This window comes from Morus notabilis, unplaced genomic scaffold, assembly GCF_000414095.1.
Source record: "Morus notabilis unplaced genomic scaffold, ASM41409v2 Scaffold1491, whole genome shotgun sequence".
NCBI lineage: Eukaryota > Viridiplantae > Streptophyta > Magnoliopsida > Rosales > Moraceae > Morus > Morus notabilis.
In genome coordinates, this window is record NW_010359599.1 from 12,622 (window position 1) to 38,233 (window position 25,612).

The following is a 25,612-nucleotide window of genomic DNA, read 5'->3' on the forward strand; positions in this document are numbered from 1 at the left end:
TTTATTTGTTGCATGCTCTGTTGCAACGTTCTAAAACTTAAATACTCAAAACGAGGGTTGTTAGCTACAACCTCGGTTTCTTTAACATACATATGTACCTATACTTTTTAAACATACATGCTTGAAACCTTTAAATCATATATACATATACATGATTTTTCTTAAACTTACTGCGGAAGGTAACTGCGGGGGCGGTATCCATTCCCATCTCCACCATTCGTCCGCTGCTCGCCATTGCCCTCCAAGAGATGCTGATAGGTTTCTTACCTACAGCATGAACATATCTGATTGAGCTTTCGCTCAGCAAGTAGGAACTATATCTCACAAAATAACTGTAAGTACACATGAATAAATATGCATGAGCTGATTATGCTTAATTATGATGTCTTATCATAGTCTTATTATCTTATCTTATCTTTCTTACTGATGGGCCCGAGTGCTCGCGTACCACTTGCGCGCAATCATCAGAACGTGAGGGTTTGCAAGGTCCCCCACGACACCGTGATTATAACTTGAATGCCTCCCTTAAGTCGGAGGACATTATTGTTATTTTCTTTTTCTCCCTTGTGGAGCTGGAGTTACCTCCCTTGTGGAGGCGCCTTTCTTTTCGTCTTCTTTGAATTCACCTGAATGTACAAAGTCTTTGCTTCGCCTCTCGCCTAATTTCAAAGAGAACTTTTAAGTTAGAAACTTATTTTCCCATATGAAAAGAAACCAAAGATCTCTGTGAGTGCGTTCGTGACTATTGGCAACGTAATCACCTTGTCTATTGGACATTCTTTTCCTTCTCATGTAATAAAGAGAACCAGCAGTGCAAGAGGTGACCACAACAGCAGCCATGGTCCCAAACAAGATACCATAAAGCTTTCGATTTCGTGAAGATCCTTTAGACTCTACAGAAGGTCCGAGTTCTGGAGTGGAAAAAATACAATGATACAAAAAGGATTAGTATAGCTTATTAGCTGTCCTGTTTCTTTTCTTTATTTCAGTAAGAATAAAATAATAATGGGCCTTGTGTCCTTACGAGTTTTAGGACTCTGAAACTCGGAAGCTGCTAGTCGAATATAGAGAGTACTTCCACTGCTGTTACCTTGCTGCTTAAGATTTATGAGATCTCCTACCCAAATTGAACATCCACTTCTGTTATAGGCATAAGCAGTGCAAGAGCAGTTACTCAAACACCTCGATTCGCATTCTCCTGAACTCCCTAATCGGACAGAACGGTTATTTTCAGGCATTGACATGTTGAGCATCTTTAGAAATCTGTCTCTACCACCATTAGCAAGAGTGGAGTTACCACATTGCAGTTTGGTTGTTCTCAAGCACCCACTGGAATAGTCCTTCAAACCCCAATCACTCTGCAACTTCGGCTTAAACCCTGTCAAGCATCGACACGAGGGCAAGGACTTGTCGTTGCAGCTACCATACGCCCCGCAAAGAGAGTAAACTTTGCATTGTTGCGTCGGTTGAACCCAGAAGGAATTCCATCCGCTATTAGGAACCCAATTTAGTTGCTTAACTTGCCCCAAAACATTCAGCACGAATCTCGACCTAGTACTAGAATTGTTTTTTTCAGGAGAATAGACGAAATATTTCTCGTCTTGGTTTGACACAAAGCTGTAATTAAAGATGTAATGGAGCCCCATCTCAGGGAGCAAGCTAAAGTACTTTCCATTCAATCTCTAAATCAATTCAATGCAGCAAATCAATCTCCATATTAAACCCAAAATCAAATCTTTCAATTTGCAAAATAATGCCGATCCAAAAATCCCAACATTATGTTTGAGCTTTTGACAATCGAACTTTCAGCGTCATTGCTTGTGGCAATAATGAGATTCTCCTGTTCTGGTTCTAGAGTTTGATCTTGACTAGATTATTGTAAAGTTATACACACTAAAAATCAGGCTTTTAGTCAACTCTTTAGGTTTATATGACCGCGTACAGCATATCTTCCTCTATGCTCACACACACACTAAGTTCACACCAAAAAAGAAGTACATGGCAATGCTCAACAAAACAGACACCACCTTGTTCAAGGCAATGACCTGCAAGACTCGCAGATAAAGATTGTCACCGGCCTTCATTCAAGGTATCTGTTAACTCATTATTTGATAATGGTTCAGAAGAAGCTCTGCTAGAAAGTGGTCTTTTCACAACAAAGGCCGGTTGCTTAGGACTTGGAAGATTTCCATTTTCACTTCCAAGCATGACTACCACATTTGACATAGTCGGTCGATCATTTGGATCATCTTGTACGCACAATAGTCCTACGTTGAAACACCTCAAGAATTCATTTTCATTGCAAGTCTCCCTCAATGGTGGATCCATTAAATCCAGTGCCTTGTTTTCTTTCCATAGCTTCCATGCCTGCAATACATTAGGAAAGTCTTACCAAAATTACAACCGGAGAGAAACAGTAGGTTTTAAGAATAGAAACATGCAATAGTAACACTCACGTAGTCTAGAAGACTTGAAGCTTGTTCTGACTGGTAAAATCCAGTGTTTCTTTTTCCACTGATAATCTCAAGTACAGCAACACCAAAACTGAAAACGTCCGATTTGATTGAGAATAACCCATGTAATGCATACTCTGGGGACATGTAACCACTGCGTGACAACAATTAGTTAGCTGATAAGTTGGATTGAAGTATATGATTAGGTGATTTGGACCTCCAAGCTAAAATCCAAACAAACAAATGTTATATATAGTGCCATTCAAAACTTACTATGTCCCAACTACTCTGTTTGTGTTTGCCTCAGTTTGCTTGCCTCCAAAAATCTTCGCCAACCCAAAGTCAGAAATTTTCGGGTTCATCTCTTCATCAAGTAGAACATTGCTGGTTTTCAAATCTCTGTGGATAACTCTTAACCTTGAATCATGGTGAAGATAGTGAAGCCCTCTAGCAATTCCCAATATGATATTAAAGCGAATCTCCCAGTTCAGCAACACACATTGATTTTGATCTCCATAAATTTCGATATCAAACACAAAAGCATTTAGCTTAATAAGTAATAATGATCTTAGTCAGCTTTTCAAATTATAGCACACTACACGTATCAACATTTTTGTAAGATAATCGTTAAAAACAGAACACATTCCCTACAACCTTTTGCAAACCTGATATAGCACTTGAGATTATAAAATTAAACAACACTAAATCTAATTATAGATCGTTTATACTGCTAAAACGGACAATCCTCTGCTACATCTACAACAATATAAAAACAAAACTAAGAAATAATATCAAGATGTTTATTACTTCTTTGTGCTAAACTTCAGATTCGGAAACTCACCAAAGATGAACGTGTCTAAGCTTTTATTGGGCATATATTCATAGAGCAACATTTTCTCATCTCCTTCAACACAGTAGCCCAGAAGTCTGACAAGATTCCGATGCTGAAGTTTGGCAATCAACAAAACCTCATTCTTAAATTCTTGTAAGCCTTGTCCTGAACCACTCAAGAGCCTCTTAATAGCAATTTCTTGTCCTCCAGGAAATTTACCCTTAAAGAAAATTTCCATAAAGAACATCACTTCTACTAATCTGAAACCTGCTTAAAAAAGATGCATTGTAAATATTACAAAAAGGATCACCACATTACCTTATAAACAGGACCAAATCCTCCTTGACCAAGTTTATTTGCCGCTGAAAAGTTATCTGTTGCAGCTAATATGCTTTCCAAAACAACAAACGGTACTTCTATGCCTTTCTTTTCGTCTTCTTTGAATTCACCTGAATGTACAAAGTCTTTGCTTCGCCTCTCGCCTAATTTCAAAGAGAACTTTTAAGTTAGAAACTTATTTTCCCATATGAAAAGAAACCAAAGATCTCTGTGAGTGCGTTCGTGACTATTGGCAACGTAATCACCTTGTCTATTGGACATTCTTTTCCTTCTCATGTAATAAAGAGAACCAGCAGTGCAAGAGGTGACCACAACAGCAGCCATGGTCCCAAACAAGATACCATAAAGCTTTCGATTTCGTGAAGATCCTTTAGACTCTACAGAAGGTCCGAGTTCTGGAGTGGAAAAAATACAATGATACAAAAAGGATTAGTATAGCTTATTAGCTGTCCTGTTTCTTTTCTTTATTTCAGTAAGAATAAAATAATAATGGGCCTTGTGTCCTTACGAGTTTTAGGACTCTGAAACTCGGAAGCTGCTAGTCGAATATAGAGAGTACTTCCACTGCTGTTACCTTGCTGCTTAAGATTTATGAGATCTCCTACCCAAATTGAACATCCACTTCTGTTATAGGCATAAGCAGTGCAAGAGCAGTTACTCAAACACCTCGATTCGCATTCTCCTGAACTCCCTAATCGGACAGAACGGTTATTTTCAGGCATTGACATGTTGAGCATCTTTAGAAATCTGTCTCTACCACCATTAGCAAGAGTGGAGTTACCACATTGCAGTTTGGTTGTTCTCAAGCACCCACTGGAATAGTCCTTCAAACCCCAATCACTCTGCAACTTCGGCTTAAACCCTGTCAAGCATCGACACGAGGGCAAGGACTTGTCGTTGCAGCTACCATACGCCCCGCAAAGAGAGTAAACTTTGCATTGTTGCGTCGGTTGAACCCAGAAGGAATTCCATCCGCTATTAGGAACCCAATTTAGTTGCTTAACTTGCCCCAAAACATTCAGCACGAATCTCGACCTAGTACTAGAATTGTTTTTTTCAGGAGAATAGACGAAATATTTCTCGTCTTGGTTTGACACAAAGCTGTAATTAAAGATGTAATGGAGCCCCATCTCAGGGAGCAAGCTAAAGTACTTTCCATTCAATCTCTAAATCAATTCAATGCAGCAAATCAATCTCCATATTAAACCCAAAATCAAATCTTTCAATTTGCAAAATAATGCCGATCCAAAAATCCCAACATTATGTTTGAGCTTTTGACAATCGAACTTTCAGCGTCATTGCTTGTGGCAATAATGAGATTCTCCTGTTCTGGTTCTAGAGTTTGATCTTGACTAGATTATTGTAAAGTTATACACACTAAAAATCAGGCTTTTAGTCAACTCTTTAGGTTTATATGACCGCGTACAGCATATCTTCCTCTATGCTCACACACACACTAAGTTCACACCAAAAAAGAAGTACATGGCAATGCTCAACAAAACAGACACCACCTTGTTCAAGGCAATGACCTGCAAGACTCGCAGATAAAGATTGTCACCGGCCTTCATTCAAGGTATCTGTTAACTCATTATTTGATAATGGTTCAGAAGAAGCTCTGCTAGAAAGTGGTCTTTTCACAACAAAGGCCGGTTGCTTAGGACTTGGAAGATTTCCATTTTCACTTCCAAGCATGACTACCACATTTGACATAGTCGGTCGATCATTTGGATCATCTTGTACGCACAATAGTCCTACGTTGAAACACCTCAAGAATTCATTTTCATTGCAAGTCTCCCTCAATGGTGGATCCATTAAATCCAGTGCCTTGTTTTCTTTCCATAGCTTCCATGCCTGCAATACATTAGGAAAGTCTTACCAAAATTACAACCGGAGAGAAACAGTAGGTTTTAAGAATAGAAACATGCAATAGTAACACTCACGTAGTCTAGAAGACTTGAAGCTTGTTCTGACTGGTAAAATCCAGTGTTTCTTTTTCCACTGATAATCTCAAGTACAGCAACACCAAAACTGAAAACGTCCGATTTGATTGAGAATAACCCATGTAATGCATACTCTGGGGACATGTAACCACTGCGTGACAACAATTAGTTAGCTGATAAGTTGGATTGAAGTATATGATTAGGTGATTTGGACCTCCAAGCTAAAATCCAAACAAACAAATGTTATATATAGTGCCATTCAAAACTTACTATGTCCCAACTACTCTGTTTGTGTTTGCCTCAGTTTGCTTGCCTCCAAAAATCTTCGCCAACCCAAAGTCAGAAATTTTCGGGTTCATCTCTTCATCAAGTAGAACATTGCTGGTTTTCAAATCTCTGTGGATAACTCTTAACCTTGAATCATGGTGAAGATAGTGAAGCCCTCTAGCAATTCCCAATATGATATTAAAGCGAATCTCCCAGTTCAGCAACACACATTGATTTTGATCTCCATAAATTTCGATATCAAACACAAAAGCATTTAGCTTAATAAGTAATAATGATCTTAGTCAGCTTTTCAAATTATAGCACACTACACGTATCAACATTTTTGTAAGATAATCGTTAAAAACAGAACACATTCCCTACAACCTTTTGCAAACCTGATATAGCACTTGAGATTATAAAATTAAACAACACTAAATCTAATTATAGATCGTTTATACTGCTAAAACGGACAATCCTCTGCTACATCTACAACAATATAAAAACAAAACTAAGAAATAATATCAAGATGTTTATTACTTCTTTGTGCTAAACTTCAGATTCGGAAACTCACCAAAGATGAACGTGTCTAAGCTTTTATTGGGCATATATTCATAGAGCAACATTTTCTCATCTCCTTCAACACAGTAGCCCAGAAGTCTGACAAGATTCCGATGCTGAAGTTTGGCAATCAACAAAACCTCATTCTTAAATTCTTGTAAGCCTTGTCCTGAACCACTCAAGAGCCTCTTAATAGCAATTTCTTGTCCTCCAGGAAATTTACCCTTAAAGAAAATTTCCATAAAGAACATCACTTCTACTAATCTGAAACCTGCTTAAAAAAGATGCATTGTAAATATTACAAAAAGGATCACCACATTACCTTATAAACAGGACCAAATCCTCCTTGACCAAGTTTATTTGCCGCTGAAAAGTTATCTGTTGCAGCTAATATGCTTTCCAAAACAACAAACGGTACTTCTATGCCTTTCTTTTCGTCTTCTTTGAATTCACCTGAATGTACAAAGTCTTTGCTTCGCCTCTCGCCTAATTTCAAAGAGAACTTTTAAGTTAGAAACTTATTTTCCCATATGAAAAGAAACCAAAGATCTCTGTGAGTGCGTTCGTGACTATTGGCAACGTAATCACCTTGTCTATTGGACATTCTTTTCCTTCTCATGTAATAAAGAGAACCAGCAGTGCAAGAGGTGACCACAACAGCAGCCATGGTCCCAAACAAGATACCATAAAGCTTTCGATTTCGTGAAGATCCTTTAGACTCTACAGAAGGTCCGAGTTCTGGAGTGGAAAAAATACAATGATACAAAAAGGATTAGTATAGCTTATTAGCTGTCCTGTTTCTTTTCTTTATTTCAGTAAGAATAAAATAATAATGGGCCTTGTGTCCTTACGAGTTTTAGGACTCTGAAACTCGGAAGCTGCTAGTCGAATATAGAGAGTACTTCCACTGCTGTTACCTTGCTGCTTAAGATTTATGAGATCTCCTACCCAAATTGAACATCCACTTCTGTTATAGGCATAAGCAGTGCAAGAGCAGTTACTCAAACACCTCGATTCGCATTCTCCTGAACTCCCTAATCGGACAGAACGGTTATTTTCAGGCATTGACATGTTGAGCATCTTTAGAAATCTGTCTCTACCACCATTAGCAAGAGTGGAGTTACCACATTGCAGTTTGGTTGTTCTCAAGCACCCACTGGAATAGTCCTTCAAACCCCAATCACTCTGCAACTTCGGCTTAAACCCTGTCAAGCATCGACACGAGGGCAAGGACTTGTCGTTGCAGCTACCATACGCCCCGCAAAGAGAGTAAACTTTGCATTGTTGCGTCGGTTGAACCCAGAAGGAATTCCATCCGCTATTAGGAACCCAATTTAGTTGCTTAACTTGCCCCAAAACATTCAGCACGAATCTCGACCTAGTACTAGAATTGTTTTTTTCAGGAGAATAGACGAAATATTTCTCGTCTTGGTTTGACACAAAGCTGTAATTAAAGATGTAATGGAGCCCCATCTCAGGGAGCAAGCTAAAGTACTTTCCATTCAATCTCTAAATCAATTCAATGCAGCAAATCAATCTCCATATTAAACCCAAAATCAAATCTTTCAATTTGCAAAATAATGCCGATCCAAAAATCCCAACATTATGTTTGAGCTTTTGACAATCGAACTTTCAGCGTCATTGCTTGTGGCAATAATGAGATTCTCCTGTTCTGGTTCTAGAGTTTGATCTTGACTAGATTATTGTAAAGTTATACACACTAAAAATCAGGCTTTTAGTCAACTCTTTAGGTTTATATGACCGCGTACAGCATATCTTCCTCTATGCTCACACACACACTAAGTTCACACCAAAAAAGAAGTACATGGCAATGCTCAACAAAACAGACACCACCTTGTTCAAGGCAATGACCTGCAAGACTCGCAGATAAAGATTGTCACCGGCCTTCATTCAAGGTATCTGTTAACTCATTATTTGATAATGGTTCAGAAGAAGCTCTGCTAGAAAGTGGTCTTTTCACAACAAAGGCCGGTTGCTTAGGACTTGGAAGATTTCCATTTTCACTTCCAAGCATGACTACCACATTTGACATAGTCGGTCGATCATTTGGATCATCTTGTACGCACAATAGTCCTACGTTGAAACACCTCAAGAATTCATTTTCATTGCAAGTCTCCCTCAATGGTGGATCCATTAAATCCAGTGCCTTGTTTTCTTTCCATAGCTTCCATGCCTGCAATACATTAGGAAAGTCTTACCAAAATTACAACCGGAGAGAAACAGTAGGTTTTAAGAATAGAAACATGCAATAGTAACACTCACGTAGTCTAGAAGACTTGAAGCTTGTTCTGACTGGTAAAATCCAGTGTTTCTTTTTCCACTGATAATCTCAAGTACAGCAACACCAAAACTGAAAACGTCCGATTTGATTGAGAATAACCCATGTAATGCATACTCTGGGGACATGTAACCACTGCGTGACAACAATTAGTTAGCTGATAAGTTGGATTGAAGTATATGATTAGGTGATTTGGACCTCCAAGCTAAAATCCAAACAAACAAATGTTATATATAGTGCCATTCAAAACTTACTATGTCCCAACTACTCTGTTTGTGTTTGCCTCAGTTTGCTTGCCTCCAAAAATCTTCGCCAACCCAAAGTCAGAAATTTTCGGGTTCATCTCTTCATCAAGTAGAACATTGCTGGTTTTCAAATCTCTGTGGATAACTCTTAACCTTGAATCATGGTGAAGATAGTGAAGCCCTCTAGCAATTCCCAATATGATATTAAAGCGAATCTCCCAGTTCAGCAACACACATTGATTTTGATCTCCATAAATTTCGATATCAAACACAAAAGCATTTAGCTTAATAAGTAATAATGATCTTAGTCAGCTTTTCAAATTATAGCACACTACACGTATCAACATTTTTGTAAGATAATCGTTAAAAACAGAACACATTCCCTACAACCTTTTGCAAACCTGATATAGCACTTGAGATTATAAAATTAAACAACACTAAATCTAATTATAGATCGTTTATACTGCTAAAACGGACAATCCTCTGCTACATCTACAACAATATAAAAACAAAACTAAGAAATAATATCAAGATGTTTATTACTTCTTTGTGCTAAACTTCAGATTCGGAAACTCACCAAAGATGAACGTGTCTAAGCTTTTATTGGGCATATATTCATAGAGCAACATTTTCTCATCTCCTTCAACACAGTAGCCCAGAAGTCTGACAAGATTCCGATGCTGAAGTTTGGCAATCAACAAAACCTCATTCTTAAATTCTTGTAAGCCTTGTCCTGAACCACTCAAGAGCCTCTTAATAGCAATTTCTTGTCCTCCAGGAAATTTACCCTTAAAGAAAATTTCCATAAAGAACATCACTTCTACTAATCTGAAACCTGCTTAAAAAAGATGCATTGTAAATATTACAAAAAGGATCACCACATTACCTTATAAACAGGACCAAATCCTCCTTGACCAAGTTTATTTGCCGCTGAAAAGTTATCTGTTGCAGCTAATATGCTTTCCAAAACAACAAACGGTACTTCTATGCCTTTCTTTTCGTCTTCTTTGAATTCACCTGAATGTACAAAGTCTTTGCTTCGCCTCTCGCCTAATTTCAAAGAGAACTTTTAAGTTAGAAACTTATTTTCCCATATGAAAAGAAACCAAAGATCTCTGTGAGTGCGTTCGTGACTATTGGCAACGTAATCACCTTGTCTATTGGACATTCTTTTCCTTCTCATGTAATAAAGAGAACCAGCAGTGCAAGAGGTGACCACAACAGCAGCCATGGTCCCAAACAAGATACCATAAAGCTTTCGATTTCGTGAAGATCCTTTAGACTCTACAGAAGGTCCGAGTTCTGGAGTGGAAAAAATACAATGATACAAAAAGGATTAGTATAGCTTATTAGCTGTCCTGTTTCTTTTCTTTATTTCAGTAAGAATAAAATAATAATGGGCCTTGTGTCCTTACGAGTTTTAGGACTCTGAAACTCGGAAGCTGCTAGTCGAATATAGAGAGTACTTCCACTGCTGTTACCTTGCTGCTTAAGATTTATGAGATCTCCTACCCAAATTGAACATCCACTTCTGTTATAGGCATAAGCAGTGCAAGAGCAGTTACTCAAACACCTCGATTCGCATTCTCCTGAACTCCCTAATCGGACAGAACGGTTATTTTCAGGCATTGACATGTTGAGCATCTTTAGAAATCTGTCTCTACCACCATTAGCAAGAGTGGAGTTACCACATTGCAGTTTGGTTGTTCTCAAGCACCCACTGGAATAGTCCTTCAAACCCCAATCACTCTGCAACTTCGGCTTAAACCCTGTCAAGCATCGACACGAGGGCAAGGACTTGTCGTTGCAGCTACCATACGCCCCGCAAAGAGAGTAAACTTTGCATTGTTGCGTCGGTTGAACCCAGAAGGAATTCCATCCGCTATTAGGAACCCAATTTAGTTGCTTAACTTGCCCCAAAACATTCAGCACGAATCTCGACCTAGTACTAGAATTGTTTTTTTCAGGAGAATAGACGAAATATTTCTCGTCTTGGTTTGACACAAAGCTGTAATTAAAGATGTAATGGAGCCCCATCTCAGGGAGCAAGCTAAAGTACTTTCCATTCAATCTCTAAATCAATTCAATGCAGCAAATCAATCTCCATATTAAACCCAAAATCAAATCTTTCAATTTGCAAAATAATGCCGATCCAAAAATCCCAACATTATGTTTGAGCTTTTGACAATCGAACTTTCAGCGTCATTGCTTGTGGCAATAATGAGATTCTCCTGTTCTGGTTCTAGAGTTTGATCTTGACTAGATTATTGTAAAGTTATACACACTAAAAATCAGGCTTTTAGTCAACTCTTTAGGTTTATATGACCGCGTACAGCATATCTTCCTCTATGCTCACACACACACTAAGTTCACACCAAAAAAGAAGTACATGGCAATGCTCAACAAAACAGACACCACCTTGTTCAAGGCAATGACCTGCAAGACTCGCAGATAAAGATTGTCACCGGCCTTCATTCAAGGTATCTGTTAACTCATTATTTGATAATGGTTCAGAAGAAGCTCTGCTAGAAAGTGGTCTTTTCACAACAAAGGCCGGTTGCTTAGGACTTGGAAGATTTCCATTTTCACTTCCAAGCATGACTACCACATTTGACATAGTCGGTCGATCATTTGGATCATCTTGTACGCACAATAGTCCTACGTTGAAACACCTCAAGAATTCATTTTCATTGCAAGTCTCCCTCAATGGTGGATCCATTAAATCCAGTGCCTTGTTTTCTTTCCATAGCTTCCATGCCTGCAATACATTAGGAAAGTCTTACCAAAATTACAACCGGAGAGAAACAGTAGGTTTTAAGAATAGAAACATGCAATAGTAACACTCACGTAGTCTAGAAGACTTGAAGCTTGTTCTGACTGGTAAAATCCAGTGTTTCTTTTTCCACTGATAATCTCAAGTACAGCAACACCAAAACTGAAAACGTCCGATTTGATTGAGAATAACCCATGTAATGCATACTCTGGGGACATGTAACCACTGCGTGACAACAATTAGTTAGCTGATAAGTTGGATTGAAGTATATGATTAGGTGATTTGGACCTCCAAGCTAAAATCCAAACAAACAAATGTTATATATAGTGCCATTCAAAACTTACTATGTCCCAACTACTCTGTTTGTGTTTGCCTCAGTTTGCTTGCCTCCAAAAATCTTCGCCAACCCAAAGTCAGAAATTTTCGGGTTCATCTCTTCATCAAGTAGAACATTGCTGGTTTTCAAATCTCTGTGGATAACTCTTAACCTTGAATCATGGTGAAGATAGTGAAGCCCTCTAGCAATTCCCAATATGATATTAAAGCGAATCTCCCAGTTCAGCAACACACATTGATTTTGATCTCCATAAATTTCGATATCAAACACAAAAGCATTTAGCTTAATAAGTAATAATGATCTTAGTCAGCTTTTCAAATTATAGCACACTACACGTATCAACATTTTTGTAAGATAATCGTTAAAAACAGAACACATTCCCTACAACCTTTTGCAAACCTGATATAGCACTTGAGATTATAAAATTAAACAACACTAAATCTAATTATAGATCGTTTATACTGCTAAAACGGACAATCCTCTGCTACATCTACAACAATATAAAAACAAAACTAAGAAATAATATCAAGATGTTTATTACTTCTTTGTGCTAAACTTCAGATTCGGAAACTCACCAAAGATGAACGTGTCTAAGCTTTTATTGGGCATATATTCATAGAGCAACATTTTCTCATCTCCTTCAACACAGTAGCCCAGAAGTCTGACAAGATTCCGATGCTGAAGTTTGGCAATCAACAAAACCTCATTCTTAAATTCTTGTAAGCCTTGTCCTGAACCACTCAAGAGCCTCTTAATAGCAATTTCTTGTCCTCCAGGAAATTTACCCTTAAAGAAAATTTCCATAAAGAACATCACTTCTACTAATCTGAAACCTGCTTAAAAAAGATGCATTGTAAATATTACAAAAAGGATCACCACATTACCTTATAAACAGGACCAAATCCTCCTTGACCAAGTTTATTTGCCGCTGAAAAGTTATCTGTTGCAGCTAATATGCTTTCCAAAACAACAAACGGTACTTCTATGCCTTTCTTTTCGTCTTCTTTGAATTCACCTGAATGTACAAAGTCTTTGCTTCGCCTCTCGCCTAATTTCAAAGAGAACTTTTAAGTTAGAAACTTATTTTCCCATATGAAAAGAAACCAAAGATCTCTGTGAGTGCGTTCGTGACTATTGGCAACGTAATCACCTTGTCTATTGGACATTCTTTTCCTTCTCATGTAATAAAGAGAACCAGCAGTGCAAGAGGTGACCACAACAGCAGCCATGGTCCCAAACAAGATACCATAAAGCTTTCGATTTCGTGAAGATCCTTTAGACTCTACAGAAGGTCCGAGTTCTGGAGTGGAAAAAATACAATGATACAAAAAGGATTAGTATAGCTTATTAGCTGTCCTGTTTCTTTTCTTTATTTCAGTAAGAATAAAATAATAATGGGCCTTGTGTCCTTACGAGTTTTAGGACTCTGAAACTCGGAAGCTGCTAGTCGAATATAGAGAGTACTTCCACTGCTGTTACCTTGCTGCTTAAGATTTATGAGATCTCCTACCCAAATTGAACATCCACTTCTGTTATAGGCATAAGCAGTGCAAGAGCAGTTACTCAAACACCTCGATTCGCATTCTCCTGAACTCCCTAATCGGACAGAACGGTTATTTTCAGGCATTGACATGTTGAGCATCTTTAGAAATCTGTCTCTACCACCATTAGCAAGAGTGGAGTTACCACATTGCAGTTTGGTTGTTCTCAAGCACCCACTGGAATAGTCCTTCAAACCCCAATCACTCTGCAACTTCGGCTTAAACCCTGTCAAGCATCGACACGAGGGCAAGGACTTGTCGTTGCAGCTACCATACGCCCCGCAAAGAGAGTAAACTTTGCATTGTTGCGTCGGTTGAACCCAGAAGGAATTCCATCCGCTATTAGGAACCCAATTTAGTTGCTTAACTTGCCCCAAAACATTCAGCACGAATCTCGACCTAGTACTAGAATTGTTTTTTTCAGGAGAATAGACGAAATATTTCTCGTCTTGGTTTGACACAAAGCTGTAATTAAAGATGTAATGGAGCCCCATCTCAGGGAGCAAGCTAAAGTACTTTCCATTCAATCTCTAAATCAATTCAATGCAGCAAATCAATCTCCATATTAAACCCAAAATCAAATCTTTCAATTTGCAAAATAATGCCGATCCAAAAATCCCAACATTATGTTTGAGCTTTTGACAATCGAACTTTCAGCGTCATTGCTTGTGGCAATAATGAGATTCTCCTGTTCTGGTTCTAGAGTTTGATCTTGACTAGATTATTGTAAAGTTATACACACTAAAAATCAGGCTTTTAGTCAACTCTTTAGGTTTATATGACCGCGTACAGCATATCTTCCTCTATGCTCACACACACACTAAGTTCACACCAAAAAAGAAGTACATGGCAATGCTCAACAAAACAGACACCACCTTGTTCAAGGCAATGACCTGCAAGACTCGCAGATAAAGATTGTCACCGGCCTTCATTCAAGGTATCTGTTAACTCATTATTTGATAATGGTTCAGAAGAAGCTCTGCTAGAAAGTGGTCTTTTCACAACAAAGGCCGGTTGCTTAGGACTTGGAAGATTTCCATTTTCACTTCCAAGCATGACTACCACATTTGACATAGTCGGTCGATCATTTGGATCATCTTGTACGCACAATAGTCCTACGTTGAAACACCTCAAGAATTCATTTTCATTGCAAGTCTCCCTCAATGGTGGATCCATTAAATCCAGTGCCTTGTTTTCTTTCCATAGCTTCCATGCCTGCAATACATTAGGAAAGTCTTACCAAAATTACAACCGGAGAGAAACAGTAGGTTTTAAGAATAGAAACATGCAATAGTAACACTCACGTAGTCTAGAAGACTTGAAGCTTGTTCTGACTGGTAAAATCCAGTGTTTCTTTTTCCACTGATAATCTCAAGTACAGCAACACCAAAACTGAAAACGTCCGATTTGATTGAGAATAACCCATGTAATGCATACTCTGGGGACATGTAACCACTGCGTGACAACAATTAGTTAGCTGATAAGTTGGATTGAAGTATATGATTAGGTGATTTGGACCTCCAAGCTAAAATCCAAACAAACAAATGTTATATATAGTGCCATTCAAAACTTACTATGTCCCAACTACTCTGTTTGTGTTTGCCTCAGTTTGCTTGCCTCCAAAAATCTTCGCCAACCCAAAGTCAGAAATTTTCGGGTTCATCTCTTCATCAAGTAGAACATTGCTGGTTTTCAAATCTCTGTGGATAACTCTTAACCTTGAATCATGGTGAAGATAGTGAAGCCCTCTAGCAATTCCCAATATGATATTAAAGCGAATCTCCCAGTTCAGCAACACACATTGATTTTGATCTCCATAAATTTCGATATCAAACACAAAAGCATTTAGCTTAATAAGTAATAATGATCTTAGTCAGCTTTTCAAATTATAGCACACTACACGTATCAACATTTTTGTAAGATAATCGTTAAAAACAGAACACATTCCCTACAACCTTTTGCAAACCTGATATAGCACTTGAGATTATAAAATTAAACAACACTAAATCTAATTATAGATCGTTTATACTGCTAAAACGGACAATCCTCTGCTACATCTACAACAATATAAAAACAAAACTAAGAAATAATATCAAGATGTTTATTACTTCTTTGTGCTAAACTTCAGATTCGGAAACTCACCAAAGATGAACGTGTCTAAGCTTTTATTGGGCATATATTCATAGAGCAACATTTTCTCATCTCCTTCAACACAGTAGCCCAGAAGTCTGACAAGATTCCGATGCTGAAGTTTGGCAATCAACAAAACCTCATTCTTAAATTCTTGTAAGCCTTGTCCTGAACCACTCAAGAGCCTCTTAATAGCAATTTCTTGTCCTCCAGGAAATTTACCCTTAAAGAAAATTTCCATAAAGAACATCACTTCTATTAATCTGAAACCTGCTTAAAAAAGATGCATTGTAAATATTACAAAAAGGATCACCACATTACCTTATAAACAGGACCAAATCCTCCTTGTCCAAGTTTATTTGCTTCTGAAAAGTTATCTGTAGCAGCTAGTATGCTTTCCAAAACAACAAAGGGTACTTCTATACCTTTCTTTTCATCTTCTTTAAATTCACCTGAACGTACGAAACTTTTGATGCGCCTCACGCCTAATTTCAAAGACAATTTTAAGTTAAAAACTCATTATCCATGTGACAAGAAACAAAAAATATTTTCCTTTAGGCGTCAATTTATGTGAGTGCATTTGCAATGGCTGGCATTGTAATCACCTTGTCTATTGGCCGTTCTTTTCCTTCTCAGATAATAAACAGAATAAGCAGTGCAAGAGATGACCAAAACGGCAGCTATAGTCCCAAACAAGATACCATAAAGCTTCCGATTTCGTGAAGATCCTTTGGACTGTGTTGGAGAGCCAAATACTGGAGTGACAATATACAATAACATAAAAAAGATTAGAATAGCTTATTAGCTGCCCTGTTTTCTTTCCGTTTCTTCTCTTTTTCTCGATAAAATATATATATATATATATATAATAAGGATTGGCCTTGTCCCTTTACCTGTATTAGGACTCTGAAACTCGGAAGCTGCTAGTCGAACATGGAGAGTATTTTCACTGTTGTTACCTTGCTGCTTAAGATTAACGAGATCTCCTGCCCAAATTGAACATCCATTTCTGTCATAGGCGTAAGCAGTGCAAGAACAGTTATTCAAACACCTCGATTCACATTCTCCTGAAATCCCGACTCGGACAGAGTGGTTATTTTCAGGCATTGACATGTTGAGCATCTTTAGAAATCTGTCTCGACCACCATTAGCAAGAGTGGTGTTACCACATTGCAGTTTGGTTATTCTCAAGCACCCACCGGAATAGTCCTCCAAATCCCACTCACTCTGCAACTTCGGCTTAAACCCTTTCAAACAACGACACGAGGGCAAGGACTTGTCGTTGCAGCTACCATACGCCCCGCAAAGAGAGTAAACTTCGCATTGTTTCATCGGTTGACTCCAAAACAAATTCCATCCGCTATTAGGAACCCAATTCAGTTGCTTAATCTGGCCCGAAACATTCAGAACGCATCGCGACCTAGTATTGGAAGTGTTTTTAAGAGTATAGATGAAATATTTCTCGTTTTGGTTTGACACAAAGCTGTAATTGAAGATATAAAGAAGCCTCATCTCTGGGAGCAAGCTAAAGTACTGTCCATTCCAAGGTCCACTAGTCCAGTAGGTCTTAGACCTATTCCACAGAAGGCGAAACGAGTTGTCGCTCGGTTCTAGCTGAAGAGAGAATAGGCCTGGGGCAGGGTCCTCCGAGTTTTTCCATGAAGTAAAAACCTGGCCTTTTTTGGTTATTTTGTTGTATCCAATCTTAGCACCAGGTAGCCACGTATCAGTAGGATGATCAAAACTTTGCCATAATGATTTTGGCGGATTAGTTCCGATGTCGTTCAAGACGAGGTTTCCGGTGTTTAGAAGAATCCCTTGTACAGTAGTGGAGTTGTTCTTCACATTTGTGGACCAAACTGGTGATTTTGACTCATCAAAGAGGACTAAATTGCCATCTGATATTCTTAGCTGAGATGAAGGTGAGACAGGCTTCTCTCTATTGGCCACCCAAACCGCCGTCCGAGAAGGATCTTGGACGTACCATATTCCGACGTAGTAGTTTGGAGCAGGGCCTGGTTTGAAGAATCCGAGTTGGAAGACTCCGCCTGCAGAGAGAACGGTGGAATCGCCAGATAGTACATAGCCTTCAGAGATGGTATTCATTCCTTGTGAGAAATAAGTCTTGAAAAACAGGCACAGGAAGATAACATAAAGCATGAACCTTGGCTTGGTCTTCGTATCCATGTAACCAGGCTGATCAGCTAAATTTGCAGACAACTATTTACTGGGAAATGGAGACAAACAAAGAAGAAAAAGTCTTATTGTCAATTCGCACCTTGCTAAAATTGGTACTCTTATTATTTATTGATGACTACCTATCAAGAAGGCTTTTTTTTTCCCAGAAGATTATGTTACGTGTAAAGTATTACAATTAGATATATATCTGCATTACAATATAAATGAAGGGAAATTTTTAGAAAAATTATTAAATAGATAAAATTATTTTATTTGTGTCATTATTTTAAAATTTATTTTATGCCACCAATAACTTGCAAGTTATCTTTTAGTAACCTTCAGGTTTCGGTTATTTTTTATAATTATCAAAAGTTTGTGTAATGACATAAATAATAGAGTTGGAAAAAACAATGATTAAACTTGAAATTTTCTTATAAATCAAAATCATATGGGGAAGAAATACATACTACATGCTTCAAAAATATTTAGGAAAATTCTACTGTAAGATATGAAAAAATACTTTACCAATAAGATAGTCTATAAGTTGCATATAAAAAACTGTTAATTTTGCAATACTTTTTTTATTTTGCTGTGAGATGCATTAATGATATATTATAGCTCCAAATATTTATTACAACTCTATTGCCGCCCTATGACAGAAAATTGAGCTTCTACACTGGATTTGGAAAAGTTATATGAAACACATTATGTGAACATTTTCTTGGTGCTACTAGTCACAACTTTTGTCTCGCACACATCTTTTTTGCACAAAGGAAAAAAAAGTATTAAGAACGTGTAATGGCCGTAGTTTGATAGTCGTGCATTAATTTCTCTAGTGGGACTATAGCTGATGAATATTCAACGCTAAGGAGTGCGTTGGTCTTTACAGACTTTTACCAAGTCCTAGCCAATGATCGGTTTGAACGGGGATGTTCTAGATTTGAGAAATTGCAATATTGTGGAAGGTACAAAGATTTCTCTTTCCAGCTTAAATAGATAGATGCTTAGTAATTTTAATTAATATTTTTATCAAGAAACATACGCTTACTTATTAAAAGTTAACCGTGTAATTATTCAAGAAATAAAAAAAAAAAAACCGTGCAATTTCTTAACTTAATCACACGGCAGAGGAAAAGAAATATAGGAAAATAAAAAGACAAGAACCAGCGACAACGACCGCACAACGACAACGACAGTGGCATCTGGAAGTCAAGTGTTCATTGGAGACGTGGCATTTGGGTTGTGGTATACTACCAGTCTACCAGATTCCAGAAACAAGTCAAGTTTCTTGAAATCTGGCTTTGCTTGTTATTCAGAGCAATACTAATCGCATATACTTATGCGCTAGTGTACTTACTAGCCACTACTCACTTGTCTTGGAACAGATACGTGCTCTCACTTTCTTTTTCTTGGAGAAAAAAAAAAAAAAAAATATATATATATATATATATATATATATACACACACATATATGTATATATAGCGGTTGTAGTGTTAATGGATTGATCTAATACTTTCATTATTTTAACCGTAAAATATTAATCCGATAGTTGAATAAATTGAATAGTTTATTAAAAAATTTATGACAATTAATATAATTAGATTTTTATCACGTTACGTTATTAATTTTTATATGTAATAGGTAACTACCGATGAAAATCTAATATTAAAAACACGTCGATGTGAGACCTGAATTAAGTTTTATTAAATTTATTATATCTTTTATTTTGACATAATTATGATGTAATTTAGTAGTGAATAATTGTATATCTTTTCAAAAGAAATTTGTATTATATTGGTGATTTTTAAAGATTTTTTGTTCTCATACTCCAGATAACATAGAATTTTTCTGTTAGTTTAATTAATTAAAAAATACGGTTGTATTTATTGTCTAATGATAGTATTTTAAATAGAATGAGAATAGAAATAGGAATAGAAGTATAATGCAATGAGAATAGGAATAGATTAAATTATTTATTTAAATTTTATTGTTTGGTTGAGTAGTATTAAAATTAATTTTGGAATCACAATTATTATATTTCGTTAGTCAATTGAACAAAGCAGAATAACATATGTTTTGACTAAAATACGCCTCCATTTAATCATTAATAAAGTTTAAAAACTAAACTCAAATATTTTTCAAAGTACTTTTTTTTTTCTCTTGATGTTTAAATTCAAACATTTTATTTGATATGATAAATTCAATCATTTTTTTATGTTTAAATTCAAACTAAATTCAAACATTTTATATAATAATGATATATGATTAATTACTCAAATAATAAAAAGAAAGTGAACTACATAAATACATAAAAGTATCAATATCATTCTAACATAAAAGGTCTCAAATGTATTATCCATGATCAGATTAAAAAAATAATAAGTCAAACAAAATATGAGTAAGAACGAGTTTTTTTTTTTTTTTTTTTTTTTTTTTTTTTGGGGGGGGGCTGCTTTAGGATTAATGGAAAGATATGTTTTTATATTGGGATGGTGTTGTTTAATGTAAATTTTAGAACATTAGGAGGGATAATTTAAGGAGAGAGAATTTTAATTAATAATAGTTATGAAATAGAATGATCATTCAATTGGTTCACTTAAAAAATAATTATTTAACCATTTGATGGAATAGTAATTCTATAAAAATAATTATTCATAAACCTTTTTGTCCGACTAAATATAAGAATGAACTGTCTCGATTTTAGGAATTTTCAAGATTTATTAAAATTAAAAACTCGAAAATAATATGATAAACATGATAGAAACTGAAAACCAGCAATTTAAAACTACAAAGTAGTAGATATCTTATTATAATATGATTAATGTGGCAAAAAATATTAAAAGACACACTAATAAACGACTATCGTTTTTACTATTAATATTAATCATTCCATCGTAACTGATTGTCGTTTAAAACCTGAATAATATTGTCATGTAGAATTACATCTATCATATTCTTTTTTTTATAGTCACATCTGATCATGCATGAACAATTGTTTGAAGCAGTACATAACAGTGTTTTATCATATTCGGTTCCCTTTCTCAATTCTCCTTTGCCCTCTAAGCATATATTCCTTAGCTATAAAGGTCAGGCGGTGCTTAAGAAATAAATTAGAAGTTCACGTGGAACAGCTAGAAGATTCTAAAGGCTGTATGCAAATTTTGTAATCGAAGGCAAAAATTATAATTTTCCAAAACTTTTGGGTCAAAAATGTAATTTTAACAAAACCTTGTGTCGAAAATGTAAAAATTCAAAAATTTCATAATGCATCAAACGTCAGTTTTAGACTTAAATTTCGTAAAAACATCACCGAAGTTTAAAATAGGGCTCACTAATTATTCAAAATAACAGACGTTACAAAATTATATGCCAGTTATTGTCTAGATTACCCAAACACACACACAAATCAACCATAAGCCGTGGAAAGGCCAGGAATTTATAAATTTCTGATCGTACCGATTAGGTTGTAGAAATTCGAGGAGTATAAACAATACTTTTACTTTAGTAAATTAAATAATCAGAATTGCAAGTCAGCAGGGATAAGTCAAGGTATTGACCATATGTGCATGTTAGTTTCATATACTTTTCCAAACCAACCTAATTTTATTTTCCGCTTATCAACTATGAGAAAATGGACAGATATTGCATAGAATAAGAAAAAGTATTTTATTATATTGCGCGTTTTCTTATGTCCATCATTATCAACTTCAAGAAGAAAAAAAAAAAAGACAAAAGAAATGAAGACAAAAGCAGAAAAAAAATTTTGAGAAATTTGAAGCAAAAGATAGGAAAAAAAACTACTTATTTTGTTGTATTTTAAATTAGTTCTATTTTATTTTGTTTGTTATGTTTTTTTAATTAATTCAGTGTGATTTTATTTTATTTTAGAGTATTTGTTTAATTTTACTTTTTATACTAATTATTTATAGTATTTCTATCTCAACAACGTCAAAAATTTGGCACAAAATAGTGCTAAAATGTAAAATAAGGCCACAAATCAACAGCTTTTTTTTTTTCTTTTTTACTTTATCTTTTATAGTTTTTTTTAGTTTCAGTTTTGAATGGGCTCTACGCACGCGCTATTAATTTAAAATAACTGCTATACAAATTGTTTAAAAAAGAGAGAATAAAAAAACGGCATAAAAGTTTTCTTTTTGTTCTAAACTTGGAACATTGGATCTTAGTTTACGCTAAGTTGACATCCTTTTACAAGTTCAGTTTAACTAGTTTTGAACACTCGCGAAGATCTCTATCTTCAACCGGGGGACATGTCACGGTCCTTTTACTTTGGTTTACTTTTCCAACCACTCATTTATGTTTTTCAGGAAGAACATTCAAGTATTGACCAAGCAACTTTCCAAATTAACGTGAAATTTCCTCTGTAATTTTCTAATTTCCATAGGTATAAAGTTCGATAATGACGACTGACAAAATGCGTTGTACATAGTGGCCATGGAATGGTCTCTATACAGTGTGTTCTCACCGAAATTCTTGCTGGCTAGGACAGAGTATCCAACCATCTTGTGCTGTTTCCTTTTTAGTCTTTCATATTTTCGTGATAAATTATATTTTTCAGCAACTCTTAGGACTGAGCTCATTCTCTTGGCAATCTCTCAAATATAGGATACTTCAGCATATGCGGATATTAATGTTTATTCCGTTGGTTAAACGTTCATTATTCTTATATTATGACAAACATCCTCAAAGTTTCTTCAAGAACCAATTATAATACTAAGAACAATGACACAAATGAACACAGAAATTCACCAATTCGACCCTTGCACCAATCCAACAGGCGCAAAAGTTCAGAACCAATCAAACAAACATCAAAGCAGATGAAGTACTAGAGCCTCCGATCCGCAGAATCAAGTACCCTTAATTCAAGGAATCTGCTTGAATAGAGTCTAAGTTGTCACCGGCCTTCGTTTAAGGTATCCGTTAACTTGTTTCTGGACAAAGGTTTCTCATCAAAAGAAGCTCTGCAAGAAAGTGATCTTTTCACCAAAAAGGCTGGTTGCTTAGGACTTGGAAGACTTCCACTTTCACTACCAAGCATGAAGACAACATTTGACATGGTGGGACGATCGCTTGGGTCATCTTGTACGCACAATAGTCCTATGTTGAAACACCTCATGAATTCATTTTCGCTACTACAAGTCTCTCTCAATATGGGGTCGATCAGATCCAGTGCCTTGTTTTCATTCCATAATTTCCATGCCTAAAATACATTAGATAAAATTAATTAGATTGCAACAGAGAGAACTAGTAGTGCTTAAAAAAAAAGGAAGTAGTAACACTCACATAATCTAGAAGGCTCAAGGCTTCTTCTGAGTGATAAAATCCAGTGTTCCTTTTCCCACTAATGATTTCAAGTATCACGACGCCAAAACTGAAAACGTCAGATTTGATTGAGAATAACCCATGTATTGCATACTCTGGAGACATGTAACCACTGCATGACACAATTAGTTAGTTGGTCAGTGATTTGAACCTTCCAATTAAAATCCAACAAACACGTACTAATGAAAAAGAAAACCAGTTTAGTTATTAAAGAAAGTGCACCTGAAGTACTTACTATGTCCCAACTACTCTGTTTGTAGTTGCCTCCATTTGTTTCCCTCCAAAAATCTTTGCCAAGCCAAAGTCTGAAATTTTTGGGGTCATTTCTCCATCAAGTAAGACATTGCTAGTTTTCATATCTCTATGGATAATCCTCAACCTTGAGTCATGGTGAAGATAAAGAAGCCCTTTAGCAATTCCCAATATGATGTCGAAGCGGATCTCCCAGTTCAGCAAAATGCACATCTTTCGATCTGCAGGGATTTCCATAACCAAATCACGAGTTTAGTAACCCTTTTGAGCTCTACGAATTTATGTATACTACACCTCTCAATATTTATTTAATTGATGTACCCAGTTGTAAGTTCAATCAGTGTTCATTACTAAAATAACCTTATCAACATCTTAAAATTTACAATCAGTAACCATAACAGTTAAAAGAAAAAAATAAAATAAAATAGTGTTATCAGAACTGAAAATTGATTAACTTGGGCTAGAGAAACTAACCAAATAGGAAGAAGTCTAAGCTTTTGTTGGGCATATACTCATAGAGCAACATCTTTTCATCTCCTTCAACACAGTAGCCCAAAAGTCGAACAAGATTGCGATGTTGAAGTTTAGCAATCAACAAAGCTTCATTCTTAAATTCCTGTAAGCCTTGTCCTGAACTACTCGAGAGCCTCTTTATAGCAATTTCTTGTCCCCCAGGAAATTTACCCTGAAAGAAAAGCTTCATACATCATTATTTGTGAAACCTGCTTAAAAAAGGAGCCTAGTAAATATTGCGACAACGATCTCCACATTACCCTATAAACGGGGCCAAATCCTCCTTGTCCAAGTTTGTTTGTGTGACGACCCTCCTATGAGGCCGCCACTGTAACTTAAACTTTAACTTGTACTTACTGGGGTTTCTTAAAATTTGCGGAACATTTTTTTTTTTTAATATAAGAAAGAATACTTTCATAATTTGTAACAATAATTTCAAATAAGTGAATCACTAAATTTCTTAAAGCTTTTCTTAATTTCAGTTAAGATAAAACGTTCTAAAAATATCTTTCAAACAGAGCAGCATTTGAACTCTTATTTCAAATGCTCTTTAAAAGTCTTTCTAAAACTAGCCAATTCAATCGGGCCATTTAATTTTGACTTTAAAACGGATTTCGTGAGAAATCTTAAATTCAAGTACATCTTAAAGCCCTTTTAAAATCAATCATTTAAATCGTCATATTTAAAATTTATTTATTTGTTGCATGCTCTGTTGCAACGTTCTAAAACTTAAATACTCAAAACGAGGGTTGTTAGCTACAACCTCGGTTTCCTTAACATACATATGTACCTATACTTTTTAAACATACATGCTTGAAACCTTTAAATCATATATACATATACATGATTTTTCTTAAACTTACTGCGGAAGATAACTGCGTGAGCGGTATCCATTCCCATCTCCACCATTCGTCCGCCGCTTGCCATTGCCCTTCAAGAATTGCTGATAGGTTTCTTACCTACAGCATGAACATATCTGATTGAGCTTTCGCTCAGCAAGTAGGAACTATATCTCACAAAATAACTGTAAGTACACATGAATAAATATGCATGAGCTGATTATGCTTAATTATGATGTCTTATCATAATCTTATTATCTTATCTTATCTTTCTTACTGATGGGCCCGAGTGCTCGCGTACCACTTGCGCGCAATCATCGGAACGTGAGGGTTTGCAAGGTCCCCCACGACACCGTGATTATAACTTGAATGCCTCCCTTGAGTCGGAGGACATTATTGTTATTTTCTGTTTCTCCCTTGTGGAGCATACCTCCCTTGTGGAGGCTGGTACGGCACTCAACTGATAATTATTCTTATAAGTTCCTCTTGACTTATTAAGGTGTATGCAATATGACATAGCAAAGCATACTATAACATAGAATGTACTCAAATACATATACTTCATGTGCACTGCTTAAGTGTATGCAGTATGATCTAACATAGTATACATAATATTAAATTAACTCAAACACATATAATTCATGTGCGCTGTTTATGTGTATACAGCATGACATAACATCGCATACAATACTTAAAGCATAAACATGCATATATAACATGTGTAACTTTTTCTTTAAAAATCTATTCATACTGTAGGCGAGATTCCTACTTACCT

At 36.1% G+C, this 25,612-nt stretch overlaps 4 protein-coding genes across 4 annotated transcripts in view; all 4 read right to left on the minus strand.

Moving 5' to 3' along the window:
• Nucleotides 1–596: 596 nt before the first annotated feature.
• LOC112090952 lies at nt 597–8,031 on the minus strand. Its single transcript, XM_024163465.1, has 18 exons — nt 8,020–8,031; nt 7,241–7,898; nt 6,978–7,127; nt 6,712–6,875; nt 6,403–6,613; nt 5,835–6,072; nt 5,565–5,715; nt 5,183–5,475; nt 4,904–4,976; nt 4,133–4,790; nt 3,870–4,019; nt 3,604–3,767; nt 3,295–3,505; nt 2,727–2,964; nt 2,457–2,607; nt 1,025–2,367; nt 762–911; nt 597–659 (listed from the first exon to the last, which is right to left on the minus strand). Exons 1-16 carry the CDS (start codon nt 8,029–8,031, stop codon nt 2,071–2,073), a joined length of 3,819 nt encoding a protein of 1,272 aa, XP_024019233.1. The 3' UTR covers nt 597–659; nt 762–911; nt 1,025–2,070.
• LOC112090953 lies at nt 7,813–14,247 on the minus strand. Its single transcript, XM_024163466.1, has 16 exons — nt 14,236–14,247; nt 13,457–14,114; nt 13,194–13,343; nt 12,928–13,091; nt 12,619–12,829; nt 12,051–12,288; nt 11,781–11,931; nt 11,399–11,691; nt 11,120–11,192; nt 10,349–11,006; nt 10,086–10,235; nt 9,820–9,983; nt 9,511–9,721; nt 8,943–9,180; nt 8,673–8,823; nt 7,813–8,583 (listed from the first exon to the last, which is right to left on the minus strand). The coding sequence occupies exons 1-16, from the start codon at nt 14,245–14,247 to the stop codon at nt 8,287–8,289; spliced, it is 3,819 nt and encodes a 1,272-aa protein (XP_024019234.1). The 3' UTR covers nt 7,813–8,286.
• On the minus strand, nt 14,029–17,936 carry LOC21411101 (G-type lectin S-receptor-like serine/threonine-protein kinase At4g03230). Its single transcript, XM_024163462.1, has 7 exons — nt 16,608–17,936; nt 16,320–16,469; nt 16,036–16,199; nt 15,727–15,937; nt 15,159–15,396; nt 14,889–15,039; nt 14,029–14,799 (listed from the first exon to the last, which is right to left on the minus strand). The coding sequence occupies exons 1-7, from the start codon at nt 17,899–17,901 to the stop codon at nt 14,503–14,505; spliced, it is 2,505 nt and encodes an 834-aa protein (XP_024019230.1). The 5' UTR covers nt 17,902–17,936; the 3' UTR covers nt 14,029–14,502.
• Nucleotides 17,937–22,805: 4,869 nt separating this feature from the next.
• Nucleotides 22,806–25,612, minus strand: part of LOC112090954 (G-type lectin S-receptor-like serine/threonine-protein kinase At4g03230) — a 7,084-nt gene continuing 4,277 nt past the window's right edge. The window contains exons 3-7 of the mRNA XM_024163467.1: nt 24,259–24,309; nt 23,960–24,170; nt 23,469–23,706; nt 23,195–23,345; nt 22,806–23,111 (exon numbers count right to left, since the gene is read on the minus strand). Coding sequence (XP_024019235.1) covers nt 22,806–23,111; nt 23,195–23,345; nt 23,469–23,706; nt 23,960–24,170; nt 24,259–24,309 — 957 coding nt within the window. The remainder of the gene's footprint in view (nt 23,112–23,194; nt 23,346–23,468; nt 23,707–23,959; nt 24,171–24,258; nt 24,310–25,612) is intronic.